This window comes from Kogia breviceps, chromosome 11, assembly GCF_026419965.1.
Source record: "Kogia breviceps isolate mKogBre1 chromosome 11, mKogBre1 haplotype 1, whole genome shotgun sequence".
Lineage (NCBI taxonomy): Eukaryota > Metazoa > Chordata > Mammalia > Artiodactyla > Physeteridae > Kogia > Kogia breviceps.
Genome location: NC_081320.1, coordinates 7,090,030 through 7,112,403, shown reverse-complemented (window position 1 = coordinate 7,112,403; position 22,374 = coordinate 7,090,030). Strand labels below are relative to the sequence as shown.

The following is a 22,374-nucleotide window of genomic DNA, read 5'->3' as shown; positions in this document are numbered from 1 at the left end:
GCATATGCTCAAGGACTTTCATTTTTATAATATTACTTTTAAAAAATACTTTGCGTATTCAAACTCAGATATTAATATATCTTGAATATATTAACTTTTCTCTTGGGCTTATCGTACTAAACTGTTGCCAAGTTGGAAAATAAAAAGTAACCACTTATAATCATCTATATTCTACAAAGGAAACAGTAGGATTTATTTTAACCAATATTTTATCATATCCTTAATTCATGTTTGCCCTTATAGATTATATTTTATTAAAAACAGTACGCTTACCAAAAAGTACTCTTTAATTATATAAAATATCTTCCAAAATTGCAAAAAAATAAAAAAAATAAGAAAAATAAATAAAAGCCTATCATTCCCTCTCCTCCACCCAGATAGACACTGTTAAACTGAATTCAGAAACATGTTTAAAAACTGACCAAAAATACTGTGAGATCACAAGCTATTGCCAGAGACAGGAAGGCTAAAATGATTCATATAGTAAGTATGCAGATATAAATATATCGATACTGTTAAATTAATATAGAATCCCAGGGTGATTTTTAGAAAATATGTACTTTATATGCAAAAAAATCTATATTTGAGGTTATTAAAAAGATATTTATAAGTAGCTGAGGCATAGAGTTTTAAATTAATACATAATATGTCAATAATAAGCATGCTGATCTTAGGATTTTTAATCATGTTTCAGAAGCCTAATCAATGTTCCTAGAAAAATACTTTTTTTTAAAAAAAGGAGTAGAATATAAAATTTTTAGTATTTTTAATTCTACAGAACCACAGACCTCTCATTATTTAGGATTACAATAAAAAATAAGGCATTAAAATGAAAACACTGTAATGAAAAAGTTGTAATAATAAACAGCAAACTGCCCGTGGGTTACAACACCTGTAACTTTTTAGGAAATTCAGGGGAGAGAGAAAGATATGCTTTTGCATAAATAGGTACACCTTTTTAGTGGGAGGAAAGATAGAGGGAGAAGCTGTAAGAATAAATAAATCAGCTAGTGTCAGGATACGACATTATTTTCCAGCCCAATACTGCAATCCCCCCTTTTCCATGGGGTGTATGTTCTAGGACCCCCAGTGGGTGCCTGAAACCACAAGTAGCACCAAACCCTACACACATTGTTTTTTCCTATATATACATACCTAGGATAAAGTTTAATTTATACATTAGGCACAGTCAGAGAACAGCAGAACTGCCAGCATCACTACTCTTTGCACTTTGGGGCCATTATTAAGTAAATAAGAGCCACTTGAACACAGCACCGGGAGAGATACCGAGATGCATGGGACATGCTGGACAAGGACGGTTCTCATCGCAGGTGGAATGAAGCAAGATGGCACAAGATCTCATCACCCTGCTCCAGAATAGCATACGATTTTAAACTTATGAATCATTTCTGGAATTTTCTATTTAACGTTTCCAGACCTCAGTTGACCATGGGTAACTGCAACTTCAGATAGAAGAGGACTACTGTATCTGGAGAGACAGGAAGAGGTGTACTTTTTCCTAATTTATCAGCAGAACTAAAGGTGTTCAGGAAGCAGGCCAAGCATAGCGGCTCTCCAGAACTTCTGGGCTACACGTGGGCCCAGAATTGGAGCCATGTGCAAATGGGAAAATGCCTCGTGTGCAAAAACCAGTTAATTTAGGAGGCTAAAGAATGCCAAAACTGGATTACCCATTCTGAAATTGCGGGCTGTGTGTGTGGACAGCTTTCAAAATCAGAACAAAACCACCTGTAGATAAACAAGGGCACATGTTCTAAAAGTCATGAAAAATGTCCTGAGTTCCAACCCCTACATTTTAAAAATATTTACATCTCATTGCATCCAACAACCATTAAAAACACACAAACTGCATAACTATAAACCAAATATATCCGAATTTATAAAACAGCATATAAAGAAAATGGCAACAGAATAATCAGGTTTCTAAGTTTTTTCCATTATAATGATCTAAATAATTATGAGCGTAAGAACTACAGGTAATTATGTCTTACTTAAAAGATATGATTAATATCTAGATAGATGTTCTAATTTTTCAAGGCCTGTATCTTGTCATTCCTCAAATGATCATTTTCGATCTTAGAAATGATTTTTAACTTTCCTGTACGTGTACAATAGTAATTTGCAGCAAATCTGTGTAATTTCACAGCCCTCCATTTGAAAAAAAGAGAAGACCGTGTGTGGTTTTCATGATAATAAGTACAATTTTAAAATGTATGTCTTGAGTTGATAACTTCAGGTAATTGTTCCAAGAACTGCTTTACATGGAGCATATTAGCAGTGGAAATAGCCTTGACTTCCCTCCCTCGATTACACGAGGAGCAATACGGTAATTAGCCAAATTATCCCTGCAAATTTATTATCTTGATTTCTTCAACTTGTACATTACATTCATTAGCTATCAAAATGGAAAACTCAAGTTTCATGAAAGATAATCAGACTACAAGTGGCAGATACAAAAGGTCTGAGCTTTTCTGGCGTGGATACCAGCAGTAGCTGGGGATGCCTTTTCACTTCCAACCCTCTGGAGTTAACAGGTGAACTCTCATCTCTCCTGAATTTGTGTGAAATGTAGACTGTTCGAATGCTTCCAGGTAACCCAACAATCTTGGCTGTCCTTGGAGAGCTTATGTTTCACGGACACAGCACCTCAATCTTTTTTTGTTGGAGGACTGGAAGGACGACAGGGTGGAGAGGTAAAACAGACACTGAGCAAAGGGTCAAAGGCATTCATTTATTATTCCTCATCCATTTATTCAGCATTAATTAAACACCCATTACATGCCAGGCAGTTTGATAGCCCCTGGAGATGGATGGTAAGAGCCTAATGGGGCTTAAGAAAGACAGTTATGACTCAGTACAATAAGTGCTAGTATAAAAGTGAAGGGTACTTGGGGAATATAGAACAAGAGCATCTAACTCAGACTCTGGCAATCAGGAAGGCTTCCTGGAGGGAGTGACATCTTAAGTGAGGCTTGGAAGATAAGCAAGAAACCATCGGGTGTTCGGGGTCAGGGGTAGACAGAGCGTGCCCTGGGGTTAGGGAAGAGCACGAGGGAAGCCCGGAGGTGAGGGAGAGAGCTGTGGCGCCGCTCCTGCAGAAGCCATGTACAGAGTGAGAGGTGGGCAGGAGTGAGAGATGAGGCTGGAACACCACTGGGGCCAGAGCATGTGTGGCTCCGCAGAGGACCTCCAAGAATCCGACTCTATCTTGAGCCCAGTCTCACTATCTCTTTGCTCGGTGGATGTATACCTTGCAAGCCTAGAGCAACAGAAAACTTTAAAAGTCAAGTATATTTAATGCCTCAGTCCTCTAATGTAGTGCTGAAGCTCTCCAAGTTTCTTCACGAGAAATGGGGAAGGCGTGCCTTTGACCTTGCTGGAAACCCCACCCATGGTGCAGTCTGGCTACTGACATGCTTCCCTTGTCCCAGCCTGGGCACAGCAGGAGGTACAGGGCACCGTGAGCTCCGTGACGGCCTGTGGCATCCAGATGTTGTTAACACTATGTGTGGACCCCCTCCTGTCTTCCGGGTGGCACCTTCACAGTAAGATATTGACAAACACCCATGCAAAGATATTGACTGGGGTAATCATAACTCACCCTTGACCATGAGGGCAGAGAGTATATGCTGCTATTCCCACAGAATATATGCTGCTTGGGCTGCTAACACCCCCTTGGTCTTCCACACCCCTGGTTCTGTAAATGCCCCTGTGACGTCTAACCGTGTGCATCAGAAGGAGACAGGTAAAAACAGAAAGGCAAAGCCATTCACTCCCAATGGAAGCTTCCAGACCTCCATGGTCCCTTTTGGCCATCAACCCAAAGCCTCTGAGCCCGGAACAGATTCTGAATTCGAGTATTCTCGCCCCACCTCTGTTAGAAACTGGACACCTCCAGAGTCATCACAAAGTCTACAAAGTGTAGCCAAATGGCCCTGAAACAAGCAGCAGGCTGCTGCATAGCCCTTACTGGCACCAGGATGCCCCTGGCAGAGAAATGGAATCATTTAAGTAGGGCTTTCGGTTTCAGCCAAAAGGACAAATACAATAACATCTAGTAAAAATGCACCTACAGATGTAAAGTAAGATATAAATTGTGTTACTGCTGTCTCTATCCATCCAAGTGGCCAACTGCAAAAAGAAAAATCAAAACACTACCAAGTGAAACTCATTTATCTTGGATAAAACATGTAGCTTTTGCTTGGTGAATTTCTCTAGACCTCCACCAGGTTTACTTTTGCTTTGATTCGATTTTATTATGACAAGTAATGGGATATATACACAGGCTCCTCTACATTTATACCCGGATTGATTTTGCCATTTGTGGGCTTCATTTTGTCATGAATAAAATCTTTACTACTTGAAACAAATGAGATAATTTATAAAAAATTAAAAAAAAAAAAAACATGAGGCAGGAAACGCCTGTCTGGTCTGAAAGGGGAGATTTGACCTAGGGCCAGCTCTGCAAACGACCCAAACAGATCACTTAAAACAAGTTGTCCCTTTGTTCTCTATTTTCTCCGAGTGGCTAATATATTTTCATGTGGGTTACGGAGCATGTAGACATTTAAGCACAATGTTTCACTTGGCTCACCATCCAGGGTCTGAACACGTGAGGGGGCCCTGATGATGTGCGTTGCACGTGATGGTAAATCTCAACTCTCTCCGCACTCACAGATCTCCCAGCATCACGACTGGAAATCTTGCCTAGGAGGCTCCTTAGTTTCTAGAAAACCAAGGAAAAGGAGTTCCCTCTGTCTGCTGGAAATCTGTTCAATTATAGTGTCAGGAAATTGGTTTGGGTCTCCAGAATTTAAACAAGTCCCAGTTACTCCTTTCATGTCAACAGAGAGGCAACTCTACGTAAATATTCGCCCTGAATATTTCACAGGAAATTGGAATTAAATTAGTGACTAAAGATGAAAGCCAAGAAGATAATCTGCTCAGATGTTGCCCTGAGATTGTCTCTAAAGTCATCCTTTAAATCCAAACCAGATCTCAAACACTGGTCTCTTATGACAAAGGCTCCCTACACGTTATGAGCAATGCCCAGCAATAAACACCATCTAGAGCTGTGTGGCATAAAATCTGTGCATTCTAGATTCCAGCCCGGCACAACCCCATTAAGTTGTAAACGGATTTTATTTGCTGAGCAAATGTTAATGCCATTCTACGTTAAGGGATAATGCTAGGAAAAGCACCTAAGTATTACAGCACTGGAGCCTTTAGGGATGAAATACAGTGTAACTTAGAAAACTGTCTGTTACAAACATACGTCAGCGATGAGGGCTCCCGGCCCTCAGTGCCCATCTCCTAAATGAATTTTGCAGTAATACACAGATTTACTAGGTCCCAGGATTGAAATTCTCTGAGTGAGGATAAAAAATAATTATATTGGAGAACATAATGTAATATTCAAATGACTTGAAAACAGTCACCTCAGCAAAAATAAGAGACGGGGGAGGAAAAAGAAGTTCAAAGGTGAGATTGCTGACGTTGGCCATAAAACCTCCGTAAGTTCAAGTGCACACACGCGTGACTGGGCACTTTCAGATCATACGCACATGGGAACAGGAAACCTCCCTTTCACAGCAAGACGCCTGAGTGGTTTCAAGAATGGGCTGGAGGGGGGGCTTCTTCCTTTAATAAGACAGCACAGCAGGTAAGAGAGAGGGGGTGCTGGTCCCAGACGGTGCTGGTTAAAATCCCAGCTCTACCATGTGGTAGCTGTGTGCCCTTGGCCAGTTGTGTTTAACCTCCCCTTGCCTCAGTTTCTTCCTCTGTAAAATGGGGATGATAATAGTTCCCAACTACACAGAAGGCAGTTGTGATGGTCCAATGAGAGAATAAAGCCAAGAGGCTTGGAAGAGTGTCCCGGATATAGTAAGTGCTCAATAAATGTTAGCCTATCCTCACTGGTGGTCATGACTGTGTAGGAAATGAATGGAATGGAAATAAATGGAACGGAAACCACAGCCTTTCCTCACAAGAGGTCTCTAAACTCAGGGACTCCATCCTCTCAGTTTTCTCCAGTCTGGACCCTGCCCCCCTCTCCTCCACAGAAACAGCTCTCCATAAGGTCACCAACGACCTTTTCGTTGTCCAGTCCATTGGGTGGCTTTCGAACCTCATCTTTTCGTGTCCTCTCAGAAACTCTGCACCCTGTTGAATGGAAACTCTCTTTCCTTGAATTCTGTGACTTTTCACGGTCACAAATTTCTCTAGTCACTCCCTCTCGTGTTCATTTGCCAGTGGATCTTCCTCCCTTCCCTGCCCCTGAAATGGGGGAATCTAGGCTCTCATTGCCTCTTGGCCTCAAGTCTCTCTCCAGGCAAATGTACCCATTTCTATGGTTTTACTACCAAGGTGCTAATTCATCCAAAATGCTGGCCTGCAGCTCAGACCTCTGTTCTGAGTTTCTCTACATTCTCCTCGTCTACTTGAACGTCACAAAGGCACCTCAAACTCAGCATGTCTAAAAATTAACAGAGGATGATGTCCTCTTCTCCCCCACCCAACACAGCATCTCCCTCAATCTTCCCATGTCTCCACCAGGCATCCCTCACTTGGAACCTGCATCAGCCTCCCCTTCCTCGTCCTTCTTTCCCTCAAGCCACTGCTCACAGCAGCCAGAATGGTGCATCTACACTGCCAATCCGATCACGTCACTCTCAGCTCCAATCCTTCACCGGTTCCCCTGTGCTTAGAGGCTCTTGAATGTGGCTGAGAAAGCACAGCACGACTGGCCTCTCCTGCCTGGCTTTTCCCACCTGCTCTCCAGCCACGCGGGCCTTCTCTTTCCTTCCCGGGTCTTTAACAAGCCGAGCTCTTCATTCCCTCTGCTTGGAAGTTTCACCATTTTCCTTAGGTTGCTTTCCTACTCACCCTCCAGCTCTTAGTGCAAGGGCTGCTTCCTCAGGGAAGTAGTTCTTGACCCCAAATTCGGTAATGGACCCTAGACTAAGCACTCATAAAACCCTCAGTATTTACCACAATTCACATTATATATTTATGAGATTAAAAAAAAAACAACTTAGTATCTATCTCTTCCAGCACATTGTCGGTTCCCAGAGGGCCAGGCGTCATGTCTCTCTGACCCACCGCTGTTTCCAGTACCTCCCACATGGAAAGGGCATGCAAACACTTGTCCAATGACCATCTCCATTTTCATTATTTTAAGGTATTTTTCATGACCCTGATCTTCCTCCACAACAAGAGAGAGCCTTTTTATTTTTATTTTTTTGTGGTACGCGGGCCTCTCACTGTTGTGGCCTCTCCCGTTGCAGAGCACAGGCTCAGCGGCCATGGCTCAAGGGCCCAGCCGCTCCACGGCACGTGGGATCCTCCCGGACCGGGGCACGAACCCGCGTCCCCTGCATCGGCAGGCAGATACTCAACCACTGCGCCGCCAGGGAAGCCCGAGAGAGCCTTTTTAAAACGAGACGGCTGCAAGTAGTAAGTACCTCTGGTGACCTTGACGACATCAGGTTTACCTGAGCTGATTCCAAGGGGAGAGACATTGGTAAGGAAAATTGGGCTCCACAAAGATGATTCACAGGAACCGAGCATTAAAAAGGCCAATACATCTTGTCCGTGATTTACAGCAAAGGGAATCTGTGAGCCATCACAATGATACTCATCATTCTCCTTTGGAGGATTCTTTTACTCACTCACTCATTTATTTAGTTATTCCACAAAATCGTGAATATTCTAAATTCCAAACATTAGGGCCACCGTGTGGGAAGAATACTGATGTGTGACAGATACACAACAAATCCAACAGGCTGTAACTGAGAAGGCGCCCTGCGCTCGTGTTTGCAGGAGAGGAGATGCTTAGGATAAGAGGGGAAGACGATCCCGGGGCTGCCTGGTGTGAGAGGCAGGTGACAGCCAGAAAAACATTCCAGGCAAAACTGGGAACACAGACATGATCCTCTAGGAGCTCCTGAAGTTAGAGCACTGCTAACACCTTAGACTGCCAGGTGAGGGGAGAGAAAGATGCTCACACGACAGCACCAGCACCACCGTTACTTCCCAGTCTATACCATCTCCTCTTTGGAACACTCCTCACAAGCTCTGGGAAGTGTGGAACTCAGAGCTCAGCTGTCTTCCAATGAAGGCAGCATCCCGCCTACCCTTGACCCTGCACGTACACATAAATCGATTCTCTCATTGGTCCAGGCTTTCCCTCTTGTTCCACGCCTGATTCAAGGCGGGCAGGGCTGGCACCCATGGTGTGATGGATTCGGGGTCAGTATCGTGGGAAGGTAGGAGAGTGGGGCCGGGGTGCCAGGCTCTCATCAGCTCTCTTAAGGAAAAAATAAATAATGCTTTAAACTCTTGACTACAGCATTCAGTTTTATTTGAACTGAATTTTGCACTATCTAAAGAAGGGGTCCCCAACCCCCGGGCCACAGACTGGCACCGCTCCGTGGCTGTTAGGAACCGGGCCGCGCAGCAGGAGGTGAGCGGCGGGTGAGCGAGCGAAGCTTGATCTGTATTTACAGCCGCGCCCCATCGCTCGCGTTACCGCCTGAGCTCCGCCTCCTGTCCGCATTACGGTGAGTTGTATACTTATTTCATTACATACTACAATGTAACAGTAATAGAAATAAAGTGCACAATAAATGTAATACGCTTGAATCATCCTGAAACCATCCTGCCCCACCCCTGTGGAAAAATGTCTTCCACAAAACCGGTCCCTGGTGCCGAAAAGGTTGTGGACTGCTTCCCTAAAGTATATCGTTTTGGTACGAGAAATACTCAAGCTCTTTATAAACTTCAAGCCCTGCTTAGAATATAGAACAGAAAGGTCAAACAACAGAGTTCTTCCATATCCTCAGAAAACATAAGAAAGGATGAGAAGGGGTAGGATTTTTTAAACATAAACAGAGAAACCAAAGAGGGGATTGGGGTGTTGTGGTATTATCATTTTGCAGATATAAACACCATAACCAATCAAAGGAAGATGGCTTGAACATTGAATATGGGGACCCCAAACATGAAAGTATGTTAAAAGAGAAAAATAGGAAAAGTACATCTGCATTTTACACTATCTGTGTTTAACCTGAAACAAGGCCCCAAGATAGAGATAATTTAGATGTAAAATACAACACGTATTTTACTCAACATATACTTAAATGCCAGAAATGAAGCTACCACATTTTAACAACTGTTTTCTATATAAATCTCTGCCAGAAAAACAAAAATCATTATGAATTCATCAAATCAAGCTTCAATGAGTTATTTTAATCAATTTGAGAGTGAAAAAATTTATTTATGAAATAATGCTTTCCAGGAAGAAATAAAAATCCTACCGCTGAAAACAACTTGATGGTTAATGTAAAATTTTAAACCACAGAATCCTATTACTGTAATTCACTAGCAATTCAAGAAAAAGTGTGTAGGATGCCCCAAAGTTACAAACATAATAAAATAAAGTTTTTCTTTTTCTTTATAGAGAATTGCCACACCGTCTGGTCTGATCTGCCTTGGTGTTTGGCCCAGTGTAATATCAGCTTTCTGAGAGCTATTATAAGTTATTAGGTTATTCCGATGAAAAATATGACTGAAGACAAAATATAGGTTGAAGAGGACATCCTGATTGTAAGTCTGAGTACTCAGGAGAACACTAATATGACAGAACAGCCCAGCCTAAGTGCATCTGCGCACGAAACTGGTTCACAGAGGCCGTGCACGTGAGACGATGATGATGAAAAGGACAGGCTTACAGAGGGTAACCAGCAAAATAATAACACGCGTAACAATACAGAAATAAATTTTCAACACTGAGCATCACCTCTTTGTCAGAGTGCTTTTGATTCTAATTACGTTTGGGAGAAAAATAACCGGGCAACCCCTGCCTGACTGGAAAGCACAGACTCTTGAAAGATGCTTTTAAATAGTAGGGTGATAAATGGGGGCTTCCAAATGTGAACGCAATCATATTTTTCATCTCAACTCTGTTGTTCTGACTTCCAGCTGATCCCTTTAATACAGAGTCACCTCAGCCTGTGCAAAGGGACCAGATTAAGGTGAGGCTCCTAGGTTTCTAAAGGAAGCTTTAGAAGTTGTTTTGTAAAGTACTATTATTTAGGCAACTTAGGTGATTACCCTCAGAAAGGGTAAAGATCAAACAACACACGAACAACGGGCTCGCTTTGACACTGCAGGGGCACCTCCTTCTATCTGGAATCTATGTCAACCAGTTGGTAAGATTTGTAAAAGAATATCCTTACCCGAATTATCTCTTCAACACAGCTGTTGGTTTCTCCAGATCTACTCTCCTGCAAGCAAAGGGAAAAAAACATTAAGCCAGATAGAACAGACTTAAGGTTACAGAGAAGAAATGACACATAAGCCTCCAAATTTAATAGACCTTGGACAGGGGGGGCCTTGACTAAAGTAGGACTTACAGATAAGCTCCTTTCCTTAATGGGACAACTCCAAGCAAGGCTCTGACCACCCGCCCTTCCCACTGCTGCACCCTGGACAGGGCGGCCGGGAGCATCGCACACGCCCCAGAGTTGCAGCGCTGGGCCCTCCAACCACGTCAACTCTAAGCAGGGAAGGCTCCTAGGAGTACAGCACAGGACTGGCAGGTATGAGCTCCATTCACCTTGGGTTCCATCAAAGTGTGGAAGGAAATGTGGCCTACACCCCAAAGACGGATCCGGTCCACCCACCAAATACATGCAACGGTCCTGCCGAATACAAGTGAAACTCTTGGTAGTTCTACCATCCTCAGAGCCTAGATTTACTGGGCGATGGGCGAAAACCCAAAAGACCAAAAGGAGACACATTCTCCCAGCACTCCCAGGGTAGGCTGGGTGTCACACTCCAGAGCCACTGGTTCTGTAACCCACGCTGCCCTGTGCTGGGAAGATGGTATAGAGGCTCCGAGGAACGGTGGCTTCAGGTCACAGCCAACTCTGGGGACCATTTGAAGTTTCAGAGATGCTGAAACTTACTTACTGCTGGCAATGTACTCGCAGAGCACAGGAGATAGTTTTGTGGGGACGTGAAAGCAGCATTTGCTGGTAGAAGTGCCGACTGTGGTCTCAGCAAAATACTTCCCTGGCCTTTTAACTCAGTGACATTGACCACGACTCAGCATGACCTCCCAGCATAAGGCTTTCTTGGCCATGTCTTCCCCAAGCCCACCCTGCTTTCCTTCCTCCTCAAGGTTCTCTCTCCCCCAGGAATGCTGGTCTGCACCTTCCTGGTTTTCCTGGTTCATTCCAAGTCATCCTTCAGATGCAGGTCAACCGTGACTTCCTCAGAGCAGCATCCCTAGCCCTGAAATACTCATCCACGCAGCATTTACTTCTTCTTCAGCACTCTCACCACAACTGCAGTTCACAGATGGACTCTGGAATGACCTCTCCTCCCTCTAGGACAGACACTCCACCCACTCAGGGGCTCTGTGACTTTCGGTGTGAATATCTGCCAGTGGGCAGCATAGGAAGGAACGAATCAATCTACCTCCTGCCCTTCCCAGGAATGGGAGCGTTATCACAACCAGCTCCAGGACTTCTCGGTATTACAAAGGCTCTACCAGAAAGTGTACTTTCACACTCCCAGACCCCTGTGTGTGTCCCCCACCCGCTCTTCCTGGTAGTAGAGCATTCCATCAGAAATTATTCCACCCTTCACACTGGGTAAGAGGCCAAGGTGAATGGCAAGTGTGTGTGAGGCTTGAAAAGTTCCCACAAGTGATGGAGATTTTTCCTACCCAGAAATAGAAGGTTTGTCCGAGGCTCCCAACTGAGGCTCAGAGAGTTTACGTGACCTGCCCCAGGCCACAGAACAGCAAGTCTGGACCAGGAAACAGGACTCATCTTCAGTCGTGTACATTTTCTCTTCCAGAAGCTTTCCCCAGTCCCAAAGGCTGTGCTTGAAATATATGCATTTCCTCAGCAAACCTGAGCTCATTTGTTTGTCAAATTGCCAGAGTTTCTATGATGTTTATATAGTTTGGAAACTTTTTTTTTATTGTGGTAAAATACACAAAACATAATCTTTACTATTTTAACCATTTTAAAGTGTATAATTTACTGGCCTTAAATACATTCACAATGTCACCACTATCTAGTTCAAGAACATTTTCGCCACCCGGAATGGAGACCCCATGCCCCTTAAGCGGGAAGGTCCCCATTTCTCCCTCTCCCCAGCTCCTGGTAACCACTAATCTACTTTCTGTTACTAGGGATTTTTCTGTTCTAAATATTTCATATAAATGAATCATAGAACATGTGGCCTTTTGTGTCTGGCTGGTTTCACTTAGGATAATGTTTTCAAGGTTCATCCACATTGTAACCTATGTCAGTACTTTATTCCTTTTTGTGGCCGAGTAACATTCTATTGTATGGACAGACCACATTTTGTTTATCCAGTTGATGGACATTTTGGTTTTTCCACCTTGGCTGTTGTGACAGCACTTCTATAAACATCTGTACACAAGTTTTTGTTTGAATACCTGTTTTCACGTCTTTTGGGTACAGAACTACAAGTTGAATTGGTGGATCATATGGCAATTCTATGCTTAGCTTTTTGAGGAACTGCCAAATTGTTTTCCATACTGGCTGTATCATTTTATATTCCACTAGCAATGTATGAAGGTTCTACTTTCTCCACATCTTAACCAACACTTGTTATTTTCTGGTTTTGTTGTGTTTTGTATAATAGCCATCCTAATGGGTGCAAAATGGTATTGTGTTGAGACTTTAACCTGCATCTTCCTAAGGACTAGTGATGTTGAGCATCTTTTCATGTGCATTTTGGCCATTTGTGTATCTTCTTTGGAGAAATGTCTTTTGCCCTCTTTAAATTGGGTTTGTTAACTTTTTTGTTTTAAGAGTTCTTTATATATTTTGGATACTAGGAGCTTATCAGATACATGATTTGCACATATTTTACCCATTCTTTGGAATGTATTCTCACCCTCTTGATAGTGTTCATGGATGCACAATATTTTTAATTTGATGAAGTCCAATTTACCTATTTTTCTCTTTATTGCTTTGCTCTTGGTGTCGTGTCTAAGAAGTCATTGCCAAATCCAAGGTTATAAAGATTTACCCATGTGTTCTTTTAAGAGTTTTACAGTTTTGGTTTTTATATTTAGGACTTTAATCCAACAGCTTGAGAACTTTTAGGTGAAGTTTATTTCCTTATGGATTATTTGATGTTTTAGTTAAAACAGGAACATTATCTTTGTATAAATTACTCCTTTCTAGTCTCATCATTAAAAAAATCAATAACGAAACGTGTAAAGCACAACTACTGTTGCTAACAGTGCATGAACATAACATATATGTCTATCCTTATAAAACAAGAAAAACAGTGTTAAATATCGTGATAAGATTAGAAGACCCAAAGCTTTTTACTAATATTTCATTCCTCCTTCCTATATTCACCTCTTCTCCTGTTTTCCCAAAAGTTCTAGTTTGGCAACATACATTTAATACACCCCCAACCTCTGTTCCCAACGCCGTATCGCGGGACTGCTCTGGAAATGTCACCATTCTGCTACTCCAATCAAATTAGATCAGAGAGCTCTTTTTGGAACCAGCCCAAACCCTGTTTCCTTTCCAGGGCAGCCAGAGGCAACCATCACAAAGGCTGTGTGGTGAAGCCGCAGCCAGGCCAGGGCTCAATGGTCCTTTGAAATGACCTCCTTCAGAGCTCAGGTGGGAATCAGTGGTCGAATTGGAAAACGAATCTTCAAACCCACAACCATTTCTCTTACCCTACTTCCAAATCCCAACCCTTTCCTACCATGTAATATATTGGGAGAGCAAATGCTAAATTCTCAATGTACTTTTTATTTTCCACCTTAAAACAATCAATCAAGGAAAACTTCACTTCATGCTCTCCTGGTGGACTCACCCAGGTACACAACTTACTACAAAGACTCTTGATATGTTTAGTTCCTTGAAACTAAGCTTCCCCTGAATACCACACTATAATTTCATTTGAAATGATTTATATCAATGACAGGTGGCCCTTAGTATCTCTCCCCATAATCCTATAAATTTCCAATACCCTACTCTGAAAAGGGAACACACTGAGAGAGGAACAGAATATAAAAGCCCTGCTAAATGCTTCCCTCATCAATGTAGATGAAATATGCAGAATCATTACACTGGGTCATCTCGATGGCAACTCCAACCGTGAACTTTGATGGTCTGGCCAGACATCAGGTCATTCCCTCCTGGGAGGGCCCCTTGCCCAGCTGAGCAGGTGCAGAACTGAGGCCAGGACAAAAGACTTCCTACAAAAGTCTCAGGGAGTCCCAGCTTTAAATTACAGAGTGGAGGAGCTTTGGCAGAGGAAAATCTTGACCCTCGTCTGGAACATTTCTGACTCCTGGGGCCACCTGGGGAAGGGTACCACATTGGGGTTGAATTTCCCAGGCCCTGTTTAGATTGGAGTGGCTCCATGAGGTGTAATATTACAGAAAGGTTGAAATGGAAGGAACCTTAGAGCTCATTTTACCCAATTCAATGACTTCAACAGATGGAGAAACTGGGGCCCAGTGAAGTGAAGATTCTTGTCCAAAATCATTTTGGGCAGCAAAGGACAGCCAAGGTAGAACCCACACACATTTCTTCAACACCACTGCAGTCAATTTTCTACTATCTAATGCTATTTCTCCAAGCTCAACCTTTAGAACTGGCTCTACTTGAGGTCACTCTCGTGCTTAAAATATGGAAATAGAAGAATCTGGAAAGTGTTTGGATAAATTTCCTCCTTCGTTCCCATGCTGCAAATTATCCCATGCTCAGTCACTCTGGATCGTACTCATTAACCTCGAACATCACACGCATAGACCAGGAGAGTTAAGGCAGGAGAGGAAATGGAGAGAAAGGGTTAATACTAACCATCTCTTCCGTGATGTTGACAAATTAGAGACAAGGATTTGTGTCCTCAGAAACTGGAGGGCACAATTCTTTCTTTTCCAAATCCACAAAGGTGGGGTGCGGGGGAGATGGGGAGGTAGGGTTGGGGTGGGCAGGGTGTGAGGGGTCGGGGAGACTGCAGGGCCTTTCACCTTCTTTCTTTCTCAAAATCCTTCTCAAATCTGGCTTCCGCTGCAGTCGTGCACTTTGATTATATTTACATTTTAAAAACTTTCAGTGTTTATGAACAAGATTAAAACATGCATGTAATTTACATCTCCAAATTTGTGTTTATATTTTTTCACAATAAAGTCATTGCTTTCCTTGGAAAGGTACCCACTGAGGAGGGCTGTGCGATGCCAATTTTAATTACTCTGCATTTTGTGAGGGTTTGTAGCTGTTGCTTCACGCTGGGTTGGCTGAGCTGTTGCTCTGTATTTACTCCGACTTTGATGAACCCACCCCCTTTTCCTATCATTACATTTTGAAATCTGTCATAACAGCCTCACCTCACTGAACCTCCAACTAAACTTCAATTAAAAGCGAGCCACCCCAGCTGATTCTCCTCCTCTACAAGCCTTGTCGATCACGTTCCTTGTTCCATGGAACGGCTTTCCTCAAATCTTACCACTTAAAAATACACACCACACGCTCTGCCAGCGCAGTGTGAGGAACGGAGCTGTGGGTAAGTATAGCTCGTGAAATAGCCAGGAGCATCCTATCACTGAGAACCTAAGCCCCTAATTACCATGCCACGCACACAGCACTGGAAGAAGCAAGCCAAGCTTAAGGAGAAAAGGCTCGATCCAATCAGTGGGAAATGTCATTTCACTACGGAGGAGATGAAGCTGCACATATCCTATTTTCAAAAATAGTTTAACTCTTCATCAGACACACTGAAGGCAGAACTTTCATTCTAAAATAATACTGTTTTAAAGTCACAGTGCCCTTGTTTGTCTGCACGCACTCGAAAGATCCTCAGACATTCAGACATTGTTTATCACATGCACACTCTCGAATACTTCTACAGAAATATTTTAAAATAAGTCTTACTATTTTTGATATAGAGAAAAATTGAGGTACAAAGAAATTAGGTGTCCCATCAGTGCCACCAAAGCACTGGGCGAGGATCTAAGCTTGAATACAGGGACTATTGCAAGTCTACGTGAAGCTCCATCCACTGACTGTGGCACCAGCCTCGCCTGAGGCCAGGGTCACCTGAGGTCAGGAGAGTGTCAGCCAGTTCTCTCTTCAGCAAGTCTTATGCCCACCTAACTCTTTCCCCTTCTTTTCTTTTCTTTCTTTCTTTTTTTTTTACAAGTGCTATTTTTTTTAGGAATGATCATGCTTACATGGTTTTTTGTGGGGTTTTTTTGCGCCACACTCACCGGCATGTGGGATCTTAGTTCCCCGACCAGCGATTGAACCGGTGCCCCCTGCATTGGAAGTGCAGAGTCTTAACCCCTGGACCGCCGGGGAAGTCCCCACCTCCCCTTTCGAGGCCACACGCTGCTCCCGATCGCCGGAGCTGGAGGCTGGCCTCGCCCCTCCTGGGTCCCCACTCCTGATCTCCCGAATGTGCTCAGCCAATTGCTTCACCTGTTGCTCTGCTGCTTACATCCGGTTTTTTCCCTCAGAATTACTGTCACCATCGCTTAGACATTTATACACTGAGAAAAAATAATGATACAAAAGGAAAGGTGTATAAAAGTATATCATAAGAATGCAAACCAAATGACGGCAGATAGCAGTGATATTATTTTCAACTAAAGGACAGTTCATAGCAAAAAAAAAAAAAAGAATTGGAGAGCACAACACAGAATGAGGAAAAAATAGGGCATTAATAGAGCATCAAAATAAGGTATGCTAAGAAAAAGGAAAAAATAGAATTATTATGGTTGGACATCTTTAGTCCACCCCTATTTTTCCTATTAGACAAAGGATACCAAAACAAGATCCCAACTATATAAGAGAGATCGAGAACTTGAAAATAAAATTAAATTAGGACAAACTGAAAGATATAATGAACTTAGACTATTATGAGGAAACCCCAATTTTTCAAGCACACATGAAATAGCTACTGAAGTGGTTATATGCTGAGCTACAAAAGAGCTTCAGAAAATTCCAAAAAGCACTGTTTTATAGCCCACACTCTTTAGCTACATGTTATCAAAACACTTAAGCTATGAATTAAAACAGGGTAGACATAAAATCTCCTAGAACTCTTGGAATAAAAAAAATCCCTATAAAAATCAACTATAAATAACTCTTCATATTTACAGGAAAATAATATAAAAATACTGCAAAACAAAATTATGGGATGCTCCCAAAGATATTCTTAGAGGTAAATTCATACACTAAAAACTTTCGTTATTTTTTTTTAAAAAATGAATGTGCTAAGCAATTGAAAATTTTAAATCAAAGAGGCATACCAAAGAAAGAAAATAACAGAGAGAAAACCAATGAAATATTTATAAAGCAAAAAGTCAGAATTTATAAAGCCAAAATATAATTTCTTAGAAACAAAAATAAAACACATTACCCAAAACAATAATGGAAAGTCACTTAAAAATCTGTTCAATAAAAAGAAAGCTCAAATAAACATAATATAATTTGATATATGAAGGGGATAAAACATATGGAAGCGCTTATAATCATAAGAAAGTATTGAGGTTAACATTAATATAGAACACAATAGTAATAAATGAAAAATTCTGATAAAGTTGGCAACTTTCTGGAAAAAACTGACATAAGAAATAAAAATGAAATTAGGCCTATAAATCTGAGAATGCAGATTAAATTAAAAATTATCTTCAAATAAGGCTTTAAGCCGAATAGTTTTACAGTGAAGTATTTCAAACTTTCAAGGAAGAACTAATTGCCACATATTTTCTTTTCCAGAGTAGAAGGTAATGGGAAGCTATATGATTTATTTTATTAAATTAATATAAAAACCTCACATAAGAGACTAAATCAATCTCCTTATGAAAATAAATGTAAAATCCTCAAAAGATTATTAGTAAATATGATTCAGTAAAATGTTATAAGAATTAGTGGGAACTTAGTGGGATTTGTCTCAGGAATGCAAAAATAGTTTAATATTTAATACTAGGGCCTCTTTGAACTATTGTATCACTAGGGAAATTACGTAAAACTGTGATCATCTCAGTGTTTTTTTGATCTCAGCAGATTTTTTTGATCATATACCTAGAAAAATCCCAAAGACTCCATTGTTACTGTTATTAAAAAGGGAGGTTTAAAAAGTGGTTGGCTATGAAGAGTCAAAGCTCGATAGCTCTTCTGTGCGGCAGCAATAAACACTTTAAAAATACGAAAAAAATCCCACCCACAATATCAAGAAAAATAAATGAGGAATAACATTAACAAGACATGTTTAAGACCTATAAGAAAAATCTTCAGAATTCTACTGAAAGATACCAAACAATGCCTGAAAGGGACAGAGCCAGGCTTCTCAAATACCTTCCAACTCTAATATAGAATACAAAGTCAAATAAATGTATCAAGAGGAAAAACTGCAAAGTATATTAAAAAAAAATTGAGGTGAATGTCATGTAACAGAAAACCAACCATTTTTAAAGTGTACAATTTAGTGGCATTTAGTACATTCACAGTGTTGTGAGTCATAATCACCGCTATGTAGTTCCAAAACATTTCCATCATCCCAAAGTAAAACACTGTACCCATTAAGTGGTTTCTCCCCACTCCCCTTCTCATTAACTTTATGATTTTATTCTAGTAATAAATACCATACTGAACTGAAAAGAACAAAATGAGAAAAATGTTGATGAGTATCATTTACTTGTGTTAGTAGATTTTACAGTGGACATGGTATTTCTCATTTATGACCACTTCCTAGCAGAGTACTGGTACAACATAGTAAGCGCTTGAAGATGTTTGTTGAATGAATAGTAAATGGCCAATATACTAAAAAAATTTTAAAGACTATCTTAAAATTAAAGTCTTACACTTGAATATGGCTGGTCATACAGATGTCTTTATCAAAAGAAATTACCAGAGTTATCTTAAAAACAAATTATTAAAGTATCAACATTTGTTTACTCTACTGAAGGTAAGCACGTACCCATTAATACAGAAACCATTAGAAAATCATTTGGCTTCCCTAATCTACACATTGGTATTTGTAAATTAGGGAACAGGTATTAGCCTTCTATCAACAGGCAATATTGTTAAAGAGTTAGTAATTGATTTTTTGTCAGATTCCTAGCTATAGGACAAGATCTTTTAATCATGTTATTATTTTTAGAATGAAAATTAGTGATCTCAATCAGAGCTTGTAGTTAAAAGTACACTTGGTTTTCAGAAAGTTAAGTGGTCTGTCAATGCACTGACCTTGTCAAACATCTATTGATGGCATAAAGAGATTAAAACCAGACACAGTGTTTTTACATCCTGAGCACTAATTGATATTGAGTGCTTTTCCAGGGGGTCACGTCTCAACAGAGTACCCAGTGCTGTATAGCGGGGCCACCTTCCACACTGTCCTGTCAAAGCTGGGTACAGAATCCACATAACAGGAACAACAAACATGCACCACATCCCACGTGTCGTCTGAAATTGACAAGAACACCTCAAGATTTCTGTGTTCTTTACTCTGTGTTCTCTCATCTAAAACTGCCGTCATTACTTTTAACACAGGCTCAGGCAAGAGTGACAATGCTGAAGTTACTTAACCCTCACGTGTCAGGCAGACTTCAGTGAGACTTCTAAAATGTACCATTTCCTTTTTAACACTTTCCTGAATCTCATCCTACAGCCCACCTACGTTATCACTGACCCTTGAATAACAAGGGTTTGAACCACTTACCTGTCCATTTTTTCCAACAAATATAGTACCTGTATTTTCATTTTACAGATCTTTAAATTAACTAGGTATGGGGGAAAGTTTGTGTTCAATTAGAGATCACCATATGTGAGTCAAAAGAACTAGGATCTGAGTCTTGATTCTATCCAAACTGTTTCCTGCCCTTGGGTGAGTCACTTATCAATTCATTTGTTTTTGAGGCAGGAGATAGCAGTGTGTGGATTCTCCACTGTTCAAGGGTCAACCTAATCTAATAACACAAAATACGTTATTTGTAGGTAGCAGAAGGCTTGCTGATAGGGCATCCCTATAATATATCCTTTTTTTCCCCCCCTTAAATGATGGAACGAAATGTACAGGAAAAAACAAATTTGATTATTATTTATAGTCAGAACATGGTTTTCTTTTCTAATAATGAAATTCTGAACACAAAAACTTGCAAGATGGAGACAGTAATCCAATGGGCCTGAAGAAATTAACCGATTAAAGGTACTTAGGGCTGCTCTGATTTATGTCCCATAGTAAGACAGAAAATCAATTCCCCTTTAGCCATGATTTGAAATGACTATTGGAAATAGCAAAAGTGGGGCTACATATCCGACAATATTCTATTTGGCACATTCTATTATCGTTATTTAAGCATTCTGCTAAAAGAAAGAAAGCAGCAATTCACAAGTAACCCTTAATATGTCATGTCCTTCATGAGTCTTTCTTCCCATTATCATTTCACCTTTCCAAAAAGGTCTCAGGTCGTCTGGCGCCCAGAATAGAGTTCATTCTGTGTATGCCTGACATCAACTTGTTTCTATGTATGCTCTAGTAGGAGATATGCTATAAATACATGCTGCCTAAAGAACTCCAGCTGGAATCAGCTGGGGTGCAGGGGAGAAGGACCACCTGTGAGGTGGGAGCAGGTAGCACTGGAAAACATGAGAAACAGGTACACATTTTGACTGGCTGGTGAGTTTTTAATACTCGAAGCTTCATATTTTGAAATAAATCTATCTACAACACCATACTTACAGATTTTCTTTTCTCCTTTTTTAAATTTGTGCACATTTACAGCATTTTCATTCTTGAGTCTGCTGGTGTAGCTTTACTGTTAGTCTTAGAAGACCTCTGCAGTCTATTGGGAGGAAAGCTGTCCCTTCCACTGCCATAAAATGCTCAGTTGCTTCAAATCGTGCATGTGTGTCGTGGTGTAAAGCAGAGTGAGTCCATCGGCCTGCAGAACCAGGGTACTTGGGGCTGAACAGGGATATGAATCCACACATTTTCCCTTTCCGCCATCAGGGTAGGTCTTGGAAGGCCCCTGGGAGTGCTGGCTGACCCTTGGATTTCCATGTAAAACATCACCAGACAAAGCCATCCTCTGGTAACACTTGTTGGGCCACCCAGGAAGAGAAGAGACATGTCAGCTCCTGTGTCCCTACTACAGAGGGGACTGAGCTGCTTTCTATCCCTACTCCAAGGCCTGTGAGGGGCCCAATGAGAAGACAACCTCTCTCTGTCTTCATCCCCTCACTAGATCACAAAACCCCTTACCGTTATAAGCCAAAGGGAGAAAAACAAAATCTTTACAAGGCAAAAAGTTTAATAATAAATAAACACCCCATTTTAACTATGCTGCAATTATTATGGCAAGATGCCATCTGCAGAGAACGCAGGCATCCCCTCTTCAGTGCCACCTAGAACCATGTGTAAGACCTTCCAAGTACAAAGAAGAGTTGGAGGGCTTCCCTGGTGGCACAGCGGTTAAGAATCCACCTGCCAAGGCAGGGGACATAGGTTCAGGCCCTGGTCCGGGAAGATCCCACATGCCGTGGAGCAACTAAGCACGTGTGCCACAACTCCTGAGCCTGCGCTCTAGAGCCCACGAGCCACAACTACTGAGCCCACGTGCCACAACTACTGAAGCCCGCGTGCCTAGAGCCCATGCTCCGCAACAAGAGAAGCCACCACGATGAGAAGCCCGCGCACCGCAATGAAAAGTAGCCCCGATTCGCCGCAACTAGAGAGAGCCCGCGCGCAGCAACGAAGACCCAACGCAGCCAAAAATAAATAAAGGAATAAAAAAGAAAAAGAAAAGGTTGGTGACCACTGGGGTAGACGGTGGGGTGAGAAATGGTACAACACGAGCGATGACAGAAAAAGGCATGACGCGACTTCTACCGTGTGCTTCTGACTTCACACCAAGAACCGCCCTCAAAGTGAGGAGTAGACAGATTAAGAGGGTTTCACACCCTGGTTAGGCGGAAACACTAAGAGAATGCTAAAAGCATTTTCTGTTACTTTACATGGCAGCCCCAGAAAAAAAAAAAGGCACTAAGAGCATTGAAGGAAATTACATCAGGAAAAGGCTAAAGCTCTAGCTCTTCCGAAGGCAGGATCCCCAAACTACAGACTTTTAGGTTTGGGCAAGGTTCCAACAGTCACGCCAGAGGCTGTACGGCACAGTACCCAGAAACATGGACTTCTGAAAATCCAGTTCTGCTTTTGTCATATGTGTCCCCCAGAGGAAGTTACCTAGCTTTCTAGACATCACCTTTCTCATCCATAAAACAGGATAATGATAGTACCTGATAAATGTGACGACGAAATGAGACAACG

The 22,374-nt window shown here is 41.7% G+C and overlaps 1 protein-coding gene across 7 annotated transcripts in view; it reads right to left on the bottom strand.

The window, feature by feature from the left end:
* The window catches only part of AFF3 (ALF transcription elongation factor 3), a 565,510-nt gene that overhangs the window by 289,233 nt on the left and 253,903 nt on the right, over positions 1-22,374 (bottom strand). For all 7 annotated transcript variants that reach the window (XM_067007120.1, XM_067007122.1, XM_067007124.1 and 4 more), the window contains one exon: positions 10,260-10,307. In XM_067007120.1, the coding sequence (XP_066863221.1) occupies positions 10,260-10,307 (48 nt within the window). The remainder of the gene's footprint in view (positions 1-10,259; positions 10,308-22,374) is intronic.